At 55.6% G+C, this 10,280-nt stretch overlaps 2 protein-coding genes across 3 annotated transcripts in view; one reads left to right on the forward strand and one right to left on the reverse strand.

The window, feature by feature from the left end:
* Positions 1 to 2,738: 2,738 nt before the first annotated feature.
* LOC103919403 (low density lipoprotein receptor adapter protein 1-like) lies at positions 2,739 to 8,493 on the reverse strand. 2 transcript variants are annotated; one of them, XM_009326903.1, is made up of 7 exons: positions 7,961 to 8,493; positions 7,319 to 7,431; positions 6,241 to 6,355; positions 5,781 to 5,853; positions 5,289 to 5,354; positions 4,207 to 4,256; positions 2,739 to 2,824 (listed from the first exon to the last, which is right to left on the reverse strand). In XM_009326903.1, exons 1-6 carry the CDS (start codon positions 8,138 to 8,140, stop codon positions 4,231 to 4,233), a joined length of 573 nt encoding a protein of 190 aa, XP_009325178.1. In that variant the 5' UTR covers positions 8,141 to 8,493; the 3' UTR covers positions 2,739 to 2,824; positions 4,207 to 4,230. The 2 variants fall into 2 exon arrangements, with proteins under 2 accessions (XP_009325178.1, XP_009325179.1); XM_009326904.1 differs by lacking the exon at positions 5,289 to 5,354.
* A 1,387-nt stretch (positions 8,494 to 9,880) lies between these two features.
* Positions 9,881 to 10,280, forward strand: part of IFT172 (intraflagellar transport 172) — a 46,408-nt gene continuing 46,008 nt past the window's right edge. The window contains 1 exon segment of the mRNA XM_009326907.1: positions 9,881 to 9,925. Coding sequence (XP_009325182.1) covers positions 9,881 to 9,925 — 45 coding nt within the window.

The following is a 10,280-nucleotide window of genomic DNA, read 5'->3' on the forward strand; positions in this document are numbered from 1 at the left end:
GGGGGGGGGTTGGGAAAAAAAAAACCCCCCCCCCCCAAAAAAAAAAAAAAAAAAGAACCTCAAGCCACCACTCCTTTTTCAGACCATGGCAGTGCATGAAGGCAGGGAGCTGCAGAGATGAGTGCTGCACAGGAAAGGCAGCAGCAGTGTTGGACAAAGGTATTTTCTGAGGCATGTACAAGCACACACCCCATGAATGAGTCTGGCAGCACTAGCACAGGACAGTGCAAATGCCTGACAGTGCCAGGGCAGAGCAGGACATGCACACAAATACAGACGCATCCCTGCACCCGCTCTGCAGCACCAGTACCACAGTGACAAAAGGAAAGGGCTGTGTGGCTCATGCAGGGCAATTCTGGCACACTAATTTAAGAGATGTTGGACAGTGTTCACACATGTGTGGCTGATGGTGAACCCATTGCTAGCTTGTACATTGCTAAAACAGAACAGACTTGGCAAAGGCTCTCACACACACAAGGCTGAGATGGGGGGGCGGGGAAGCAGTTCACTCCCTGCAACAACAGCTGGTTAAAGCTGTAACGGCAGAACTGGTACCCATGAAGTCCTGCAAGAAGTCATACAGGGTTGCAGCATTCAGCATAGTCACAGCAAAGAGCACACTGCAGCAACCACAAGTCCCAGGGAGAGAGGCTGTTAAACTGCTTGGAGCACTTCTGTGTGGACATGTGACAGCTACCAGGCAGCAGGGTAGAGCCCACTGCCTTCCCCAGTGGCAGGAGATGGTGAACAAGTATTCACAGGACAAAAGCAAAGGATGAGTGAAGCAATCGGCATGTGCCAGCATTAGCAGCAGTGTTGTCCACCCCTCAGCACTACCTGCAGCACTCAGCTGCAGAACAGCATGGATGCCAAGCATCCTGGTTCAGCGCAGGGCAGGAAGCCACATCAAGGGCTGTTAAACCCACACCACCAACAGGTCAGCCATCCCTCGATGCTGGAAGCCGAGGACCTGACAATGACCTGCTCACACTAACAACTCCAATAACATCTACAGGTTGCTCTGTGCCCTCAGCTGTGGGAGGAAAGGCATGAGACCAGGACTGGACATGCAAAACCACAAGTGAGAAAACCAGTGCGCAGCTCTTGACTGACCTGCAGGGACCCAAGCATCCCCAGAGTGCAAGCCTTCCCCACAGCAGCTGCCTATGGCACTCGCTGGGAGACCAGCTCTGCTGCCCCAGGCTGCACACAGTGAGTACTGCTCAGCTGGGGCTGTCAGTGTCACCAGCCTTAGAAGGGGAGATGTGCTGCGATGTGACAGGAACCCAGCAGCAAGGTCCTCAGCCAGAAAGCAGCTGCAAACTGTTACTTGCTGGAGAAACCAGACATCCTGGCTGCAGCCTCCCCTGCTCTATCTGGGGAAGGAAACCAGGTGCATGGCTTGCCCATGTCTCCAGACCACAGCCAGGGCAGTGTGGTGCTGCTCTGCTCCAGTGTGCAGCAGGGCAAAGGCACGCCAGAGCAGAGCAGGCACACAGGGGGCTTGTGTCCTCCCTGGCCTCAGCATGGTTAGCTGTCAGCTCCCGTCGGTGCAGATGACATTCACAGGTGCTCAAGGCACACCAGTACAGCACAGCCTAGACCAGCTGCCGCTCATGTAACAAGGGCCACCCTGGGCCCCAGCAGCCCTCAGCACAGGGGGAACGGCTCCCTCAGGGCCAGAAGCCAAGGAAGACAGGGGAGCTCCAGGGCAGCTGCAGGCTCCAAGACCTCAGGGCACAGCCCAGACCCTCACCGCAGGCAGTACAGCAGAGACACAGTGCCTTGCACACTTGTGCATGGCACCCCATCGAGAAACCCAAATAACAACAGTAAAAAAACCTCAGTTTATTTCCCTATAAAGGCAGAGCTTTCCTTTAAAAACCAGGTCATTTCACTTGTGAGAGGGTGTGGGGCTGAAATGCAGGGGCAAGGCCTCACTCACTCACTCCTCCAGGTCAAGAGCTATTGGTCCCTGAGGGTCATGCATGCCGAGCAAGTCCTCCACCATCTCCAGGGGGCTGCTCAGCCTCAGCTGGTCCCCAGCTGCCACCACAAGGAGCAAGGCGGGAGAAACAAGTGAGGCAGGTCAGACAGTGCGGTCCCAGGCACACTGGCTGCATCGTGCAGGCTCAAAGCACATGGGGTGGCTCTGCATGCACTGGGAGTGGGCAGAGCGAGGAGCACCGATCCACCAGCCCGAGCTGGGAGCAGGGAGCTGCTGCAGTTTGAGGTTGTTCATGCAGGCGGAGAGCAGGACAAGAAGCAGGTGTCGCAGTCTGTGCACTGCATGGCAGTGGTGCCAGCAGACCCCATGCCTGGTGGGCAGTGCCAGGGGCGGGGCAGGCACTGTATGGCCCGGGTGCAGGCACAGGGTGAATCCTGAGTGGCTGGTTCATTGCTGCAGAGATTTGGCTTAGCCCAAGGGAGTCTTGGGGCCAGCAGTCCTCCGGCCAGCTGTGGGGACGTCTCCAACCCCTCCCAGCCCCTTCCAGCTGTCTGGGGGTTGCCCCAAGCGGTAGCACAGTAGCTGTGCAGTAGGAGAGCTCACTCTGGGCACAAGAGTTGCTGACTCTGAAAAGCAGGAGGGAGGAAGACTCGGTCCATGAGGCATGTAGTTGGGAACCCAGCACAGCCTGGGAGGGGAAGCAGACCTTCCCAGGTGAGCCATCAGCCCCTCTCCCTGCAGAGGACATGCTGGGGGATGTGGCAAGGCAACACTGAAGGAAAGAACTTACCTGCTGGGTTGTGGACTCCTCTCCCCAGCTCCTCCATGCTGCTTTGGAAGAGAACAGAGCACTCATCATACCCCAAGCAAGGCCTGCTGAGAGACGCAGCATGCTCATTGACCCTGACAATGCAGGCATGGCACAGCAGTACCAAGCACTCACAGTGCAGAAGCCCCTAGCCCACTTGCTACCAAATCCTTTCCCCAGGCCAGCCTGTCCTGAGACTGCAAAGCCACATCTCCTTCCCATCAGGAGCCCCCATGTACAAAGGGCTGCCACTTCACAGGGCCACATGCATAACTCCAGTCTGTGCACACACTGGTTCCTGGCTGACAGCAGCTCAGACCAGGCTCAGCCCTGCGGCGCTGACAGACCCCAGCCAGGTGCCAGCTGCCAGGCACATGGAGAATAGCCACAATGGAATAGGTCTCTCACACCCACTACCACAGACACTTCTGCAAAGACCTACGGGTTAATCCTCCACTGCTGGACTGGTACCATCAGTTCCTCCCAAGCCCAAGACAGACACCAGCAAGCTCAGCCCCAGGCCCTAGTCCATGCAGAAGTCAGCATGACCAGGCCTCCATCCTGGCCCAAGCCCCAGGGAAATCAGTGGGAGGAAAGGGACAACTCTGAATCCCACCTGAGAAGCCCCTCACTACAAGAAAGACATTGAGGTGCTGTAGTATGTCCAAAGAAGGGCAACGAAGCTGGTGAAGGGTCTAGAGCACAAGTCTTACATGAGGAGTGGCTGAGGGAACTGGGGTTGTTTAGCCTGGAGAAGAGGAGGCTGAGGGGAGACCTTATCGCTCTCTAAAAATACCTGAAAGGAGGTTGCAGCGAGGTGGGTGTTGGTCTCTTCTCCCAAGTAACAAGCGATAGGACAAGGAAATGGCCTCAAGTTGTGCCAGGGGAGGTTTAGATTGGATATTAGGAAAAATCTCTTCACCGAAAGGGTTGTCAAGCATTGGAACAGGCTGCCCAGGGAAGTGGTGGAGGCACCATCCCTGGAGGTATTTAGAAGATGTGTAGATGTGGTGCTTAGGGACATGGTTTAGTGGTGGACTTGGCAGTGTTAGGTTAACGGTTGGACTTGATGATCTTAAAGGTCCTTTCCAACCTAAATAATCCTATGATCCTAAGCATGTCTGGATAGGCTGGCCTCGGCAAAGAGTGGGAGAAACAGAACAAGTAACATCTCTGCGTACATCCTGAGGGTCAGCATCTGTCTCCTACAGCTCCACTGCAAAAGCTGAACTGCAAGCTCTGCCCCTCCACAGCTCAGCTCCCTGTTCACTTGACCTCTCAGCTTACAGAGGCAGAGAAAGCAGCAGGAAGCTCCCCCTTGCTCCCATGCAGATCTCCTCCATGCTCCCACCATGGGCCCAGCAGCTCCCCTTGCATGGGGCGCAGAGAAGGAAACAAGACAGGGTTCACCAGAGAGATCCCTGAACACAAGCAGCAGCTCATCACCTACCCAGATAAGGTTTCACCGACATTATCATCTTCCTCCTCCTCTTCCTCCTCCTGGCAAACAAACAAACAAACAAACCAACCAAAACAAAAAAACACTATGACACCTCACTGCCTGGGCAGGTCTCTGCCAGGAGCGAGGCTGGACTGCCCAGAGCCTGTTCTGGAGCAGCAGGGCAGTCCCCAGCCCCTTCACAAGGCACAGTCACCCACCAGGCATGACACAGACAAAGGGTGCCTACAGGCAGTAGGGGGAAAAATGGCACCTGCAGTGCTGGGCTGCTGAAATCCTCAGGGCTCAGGTACACAGGCACACAAGGGGAGAGACAGACCACAGCTCTTCTCACATCCCCTCCAGCCAGCAGAGCACCAAACACAGGCTGTGAGCAGGGAACAAGCCACCAAGCTGAGACAGCTGCTGCACACAGCGCACCTTTGCCCAGAGACAGGAGTGGGGTGAGCACACCTTGCAGCTGGAGGGCCAGGCAGAGGATCACCCAGGAGCAGGCTGTAAGCAAGGATAACCCCAAGCACTGCCAGGCTGGGCCAGCGCTGGGAAGCATGAGGCCAAGGACCAAGTGTCCAGAGGCTCCTGGGCAGGGACACAGTGAGACTGGCAATGCTCTGATTGGCTCTGGACATGCAGTAGGTGTAGTGCAGATGGGCAGGGCTGAGCCTTAGCCCAGGCTGGCAAGATGATGACCAGACAAAGGCTCCTCTCCTTCAGAGACAATGTCTCACCCCTAGCCATGGCACCAAGTGTGCAGAGCAGGTCCCAGCTCCCTGTTTGACAGGGCCAGCAGTAATGCTGGGCCTTACAGGAATGCTGCTGGAGCAAAGACCACCTGAGGAACCACACCTGCCTTGTGAGCCAGACAGAGCACAGAGTGCCCCTCTTCATGTCAGGCCACCATGTGCGAGGGAGGCTGCGCAGATACTGACAGGGTCCTAGAAGGCCAGGAGGAGGGAGCTGCATAAGGGTTACTCTTTTCCTGCTCTAACGTGAGACAGCCCTGGGCCAGACTTGCACATACTGTACCCCAAACTGGTGTCTGAAGGGAGGGCTCCCCGGGGGGGCTGGCTCACTTGGTCTGCTGGGCTCACTGCTCTCCAAGACACATGAAGGGTGAAGGGGCTGTTCCTGCCTAGAGCCTGGGACAGGGCAAAAGCAGCAGTTAGTGCCTGCAACCTGGAGAAGGCCCAGCAGTGGATGTACAGGCAGGACTGTGGGCAAGGGACAGATACCCCTGCTGTGCTCGGAGAAGGGTGCAAACAAGGGTGGGGGATCACTGCTCAGGGCAGGTACCACAGGGCCCTGAGCTGTGCTACAGCTCAGCAATGCAGAAGAATTCAGCGTGGATAGCAGGGACACCCCACCCCAGCCAGAGATAGGGCAGGGTCCCCAGGTGGGGCAGCGGCAGAGAACACAACAACAGGGACAACACACTCCCTGCTTGCTATGTTTCACCAGCCAGGCAGCAAGCCATCTCTCCTCCACACAGCCCAAAACAGGGTCCCACACTGGAGACCCTGATCCCAGCGCTAGGCAGAGGGACATGTTTGGGAAATTCCTCCTACCTGCATGTGCTGCTTCCCAGAGATCCAGTGCCATCTGGAAGGCCTGGGCCACGGTCAGAGTCACAGCCTGGGCCTGTATACAAGAAAGAGGGGAATGTGTGCTTCCATCTGGGCCCTCAAGCCAAGACAACCCCACTGCCATGAGATCCGAGAGCCCCCCAGGCCCCCCTCGCTGCCCTTCCCTGCAGAGCACGCACACGGAAGGCCAGAGCTCAATGCTGTGTCTGCCTACCCATGTGGGCCAGCCATCCCCAAGAGGAGATCCCAGAGGAGCTGGGACAGAAGAACCTCCTTTTGCTCACCACCCACCTCTGCAGCATGTGAGCACACATGTGCTCCCTGGCTCCATATCCAGCTGAGGTGCACAGAGGTAAGGGCCTTCTCTCTCTGAAGGGGGAGAAGGAAGGCCCTTGCTCCCACCCTTACCTCACGGAGCCAAGAGCAGAAGGGAAGTGCTTACAATCTTCTTCTTGGGTGAGAGGAAGGCATGGCACTCCAGTGCCCCACTCTCCTGGCTTTGGGCAACATAAGCAAAGACTTTGTTCTGCAGCTTGTCTGTTGTGCAGTAGGAGATCCTGCAGGCAGAGAAGAGCTACTCAGGGCAGTAAGGGACCCCAGCACAGGTCTTCTGCTGTGCTCCCAGCACACCAACAAGCAGTGCTGACAGCCTGAGGCTTTCATCTGCCCCAGATGATCAGGCAGCCCAACCGCCCAGCAATGGCCAGAGGCTGCCTGGCACCTACAGCTAGTAAGAGATCACTGCATCCACAGGCATTCCCTCCTGCATTGCCTCAGTGTGCTCCTCGGTCCTCTGATGCCCAGTTCAACCCCAATGTATGAACTCAAGCACTGAGACAGAAAGAGCACAGAAGGGTGGGTGATTGCCTCCAAGGACACGATTGGAGGCCAGGCAGTAGGATGGTCTGCCTTGGCACATCAGCTCTGGTGCTGAGACCCAAATTTTGCACCAAGGAGATGTCCTGTCTCTGCTTCCCATCTAGACACCAGCCTGCAGCCACACTCCTCTCACACCCAGCACCCACCGACACCCAACCCAGCCAAAGCACAGCTGGCAGCAGTAAAAAAAACCCACATCAGCTCTCACAGCAACTGCCTTTAGCCAGTCTGAGCAAGCTGCAGTCCATGGCACCCTCATCCCATTGCACCCAGAAGGGCAGTCCTGTGTCAGTGTAGAGAGCCAGACATGCAGTCTGGCAGTCCTGCCCTAGCTGTGGGGGCTTTCCAACCATCAGCCTCGACACCCTGCTTGAATGTCAGAAGAGACAAGCAGGGCCCAGGGAAAAGACAGATAGACTGACCCAGAACTCAAGGCTGCCCAGGACCCTGCCTGCATTCAGCCCCAGGCAGTACTGTGAGGCACAGCAGGGAGGTGGCACGGGCCTCAGGGAGCCAAAGGAAGACCTAAGCCTGAAGGTACCACTGACAGAAGGCCCAGCCCTCCCTGGCTGCTCAAGATCCCATCAATCTCCCGCTGGCTGCTGGGGAACACCCAGGCCCTCTCCACATGCCATGCCCACCTGTAGATGGAGATGTTCTCAACCACCTCCTTTGTGTCTGCATCCTGCAGCGAGATGCCCCTCGGAGACACTGTCAGAATCACCTTCTGGAACTTGCGAGCTCCCACCCGTGCCTGGCAGTTGGGAGACACCAGACACCTCTGCAAATCTGGCAAGGGTCTTCACCCCCCCCTCACTGGCAGGAATCCCCCAGACTCTGTACAAAGTGCCACCCACTTGGACCCTTGCTGCAAAGGCTCCTGCTGTAGGGATGGGAAAGCAGAGCCTAGAGATCAGGCATGACCTGCATAGAACACCCCTGGAATCTGTTCACGCTACTGCCATGCATACGGAAAAGGACAGACCCCACCTCCCCCAGTACTTCACTCTCCTCTCCATGCTGTGACAAGCACAGCTCTGCTCCTAGCAGTGTTCCCAGTGTGGGAGGAGGCAGCGGCAACTGTCCTGCAGGAAGACAACTTCCCCCACAGCACACAGGCAGAGACCAGCCAGCCTCTTGCACACCACCCTCCTCTTGGGAACAGCATGGTCCCTAGCTGGGGTTCAGGGCTGGGACATGGACATTTCCTAGAGTCCAGGGGCTGGGCTCTGAATTGGCTCTTCTCCAACCCGGCACAGCAGGGCCCCAGGGCCAGCTCTCACCGTGGCAACAATCCTGCGGATGGCAGCAGCAGCCATGTCTTCTCCTTTGGGTTTTTCTACCAGCGTCATGCCTAGATACTTGAGTGTGAAGCACATCCCCTCAAGCAGTGGCTCCTGCATATCCGCCCAGCTCTCAGGAAGCTCTGCAAAGACAAAATCCCTTAGCAGCATAAGCCACATGCCAGCGGCCCTGTGGCTAGTCCCAGCAGAGCCACCCTACCTTGTCGCAGCTTCACTGCTCCCAGCAGCAGTGCTGCTACCTGCACTCAGCAGGGCACTCTCCTGGCTCTGTGACATTCTTGGAAGAGGAACAGAATGAGAGGACAGTTCACCCTCAAAGACCCTTTAGTCCTCCATCCCTGGAGGTACAGGCTCTGTGAGCACAGATAGTAAGCTCCTGCATATCTGCATAGGGCCTCAGATGCTGTAGTGTTAAGTGCTATCTGCAAAAAACTTGCATTTTCAGGTCTCGTCTATTTCACTACAAGCAGGACGTGCACTGCACTGTACTGCATTCATCTCACCCACTTAAGCCACTGGCACTCCTCAGGAACCCTCCTGAGGGTGGCAGCATGTGGCAGCATTTGCTGCCACACTCAGACCAAAATCCACAAGTTGTCCCAGTGTAACCAAAGCCAAATCCTCTGGTAGCTATCATCTGCAGCAGCAGGCTGCCAGGGAAGGGGTAGCTTGTCCAGCACTCATGGTCCAAGCTGAGGTGACTGTGAAGCAACTGCACCACAAAGATTCTGTGTTAAGGAAGAGCTCAGAGTGGTATTTCAAGGATGCAAACTAGCTTCCAGGAAAGCACATTTTATGGATAAACTCCAACGCACAGAGGGAGGAGGATCATCGGTTGGACTCGATGATCTTAAAAGTCTTTTCCAACCTAAATGATTCTCTGAGAGCTCCCACATGCATTACTTTTCAGGTCAGAGAATTAAAGGGGCACTGACTTCTATTTTCTGTGTCCTCTCTTTTCAAACCCCATTGCTGCAGTCAAGAAAAAGAACTAAATAAAAAAAAAAAAAACCAGAGTGTCTGTTCACTCAAGGAAGATTCTCTATGGACAGTCCTCAGCATCTCCAGCTTCCTTCAGAAACCAGTCTGTTCCACCAGCATGTTCTGCCACACAGCAGATGTGCTGGTAGGAGAAGCAGCCCTGGCTCTACAGTCAGTCCTGACACCACTACTGTTGGCAGAGAACACACAAAGCAAGCACCGTAGAAGCATCCATTTGACCTCTGCTCCTCCAAGACAAAGCCATTGGCTTCAACAGAAAGTTCACTCTCATCGAAGGCAAAAGCTTTAGTTGTCAGACTAGTGTGCCATACACAAATGAACACTTCTCTTGTGCCAAGCACTTCCTGGTGATAATTTTCAAGGAGAGCTGAAGCAGATATTAGCACACATTCACTTTCCTCAAATCCCAAAGGGCACAAGGATGGTGAGAGGAGATACACAGAAGGGCTAAGACACAGGGAATCACAGTCTCTCTCTTCTTCTTGGGGATTCATCCCACAGAGGAGGGAAGGAACAAGAACACAGAAGTTACACACTCTGCTACAAACACCAGGTTTGTACACTTCCCTGGGAATTGCCTAGGTATTTACTGTTCACACTAAGCTAATACTTTTCAGGGTTATTTTTCATCTGTTTCTTGGGATTAGCTCCCTGAACATTACTGGCACACTTGCAGAAGGCTCTGACTCATAACTGGAACAACCTGAACCCACAGGGAAATTGGGAGACCTTATTTGCACAGCATACTCCTGCACAAATTACAACTACCAGGGAACCCACTTGGTATCATGCAGGCATCAGGGAGAACACTGTCTCACTCCAAACTTTGAGAACAGCCCACATGTGCTGGGGCTGCCAGAGTGAGCTCTGCTGCTCCAATAAAGTCTTTGGGCAGCTATGTCTGAGAAAGCCCAGGCACAGCCCTCCTGCTGGGTCTGTGGGGTCAGTCTCGGATCTGGCTGTGCCGCAGACAGCATGGCAGTCAGTCTGCAGTGAGCAAAGTGCAGGCCTGCCACACTCACTGCGTGCATGTCCACGCCTGCAGAGAACCAGGCACAGTGGTTCGGGGAGGCCAAGGCCTGCACAGGCTGGGGAGAGTACCCACAGATGGGGTACAGCATGTTCCAGCACCTGGCACCGCCGGCACTGCTTGTCTCAGCTGCCCAAGGCCTTTCAGCCCACTGGTGTGGGTGGCCTAAATTCAAAAGTGGGGCAAGAGGCTGGCAGCCAGGGGAGCGTGGCAGGGAGGGCCAGGCAAGCAGCCCACAGCGCTGCTGCCACATAGCCTGCCCCCAGG

Source organism: Pygoscelis adeliae, unplaced genomic scaffold (assembly GCF_000699105.1).
Source record: "Pygoscelis adeliae isolate BGI_AS28 unplaced genomic scaffold, ASM69910v1 Scaffold487, whole genome shotgun sequence".
NCBI lineage: Eukaryota > Metazoa > Chordata > Aves > Sphenisciformes > Spheniscidae > Pygoscelis > Pygoscelis adeliae.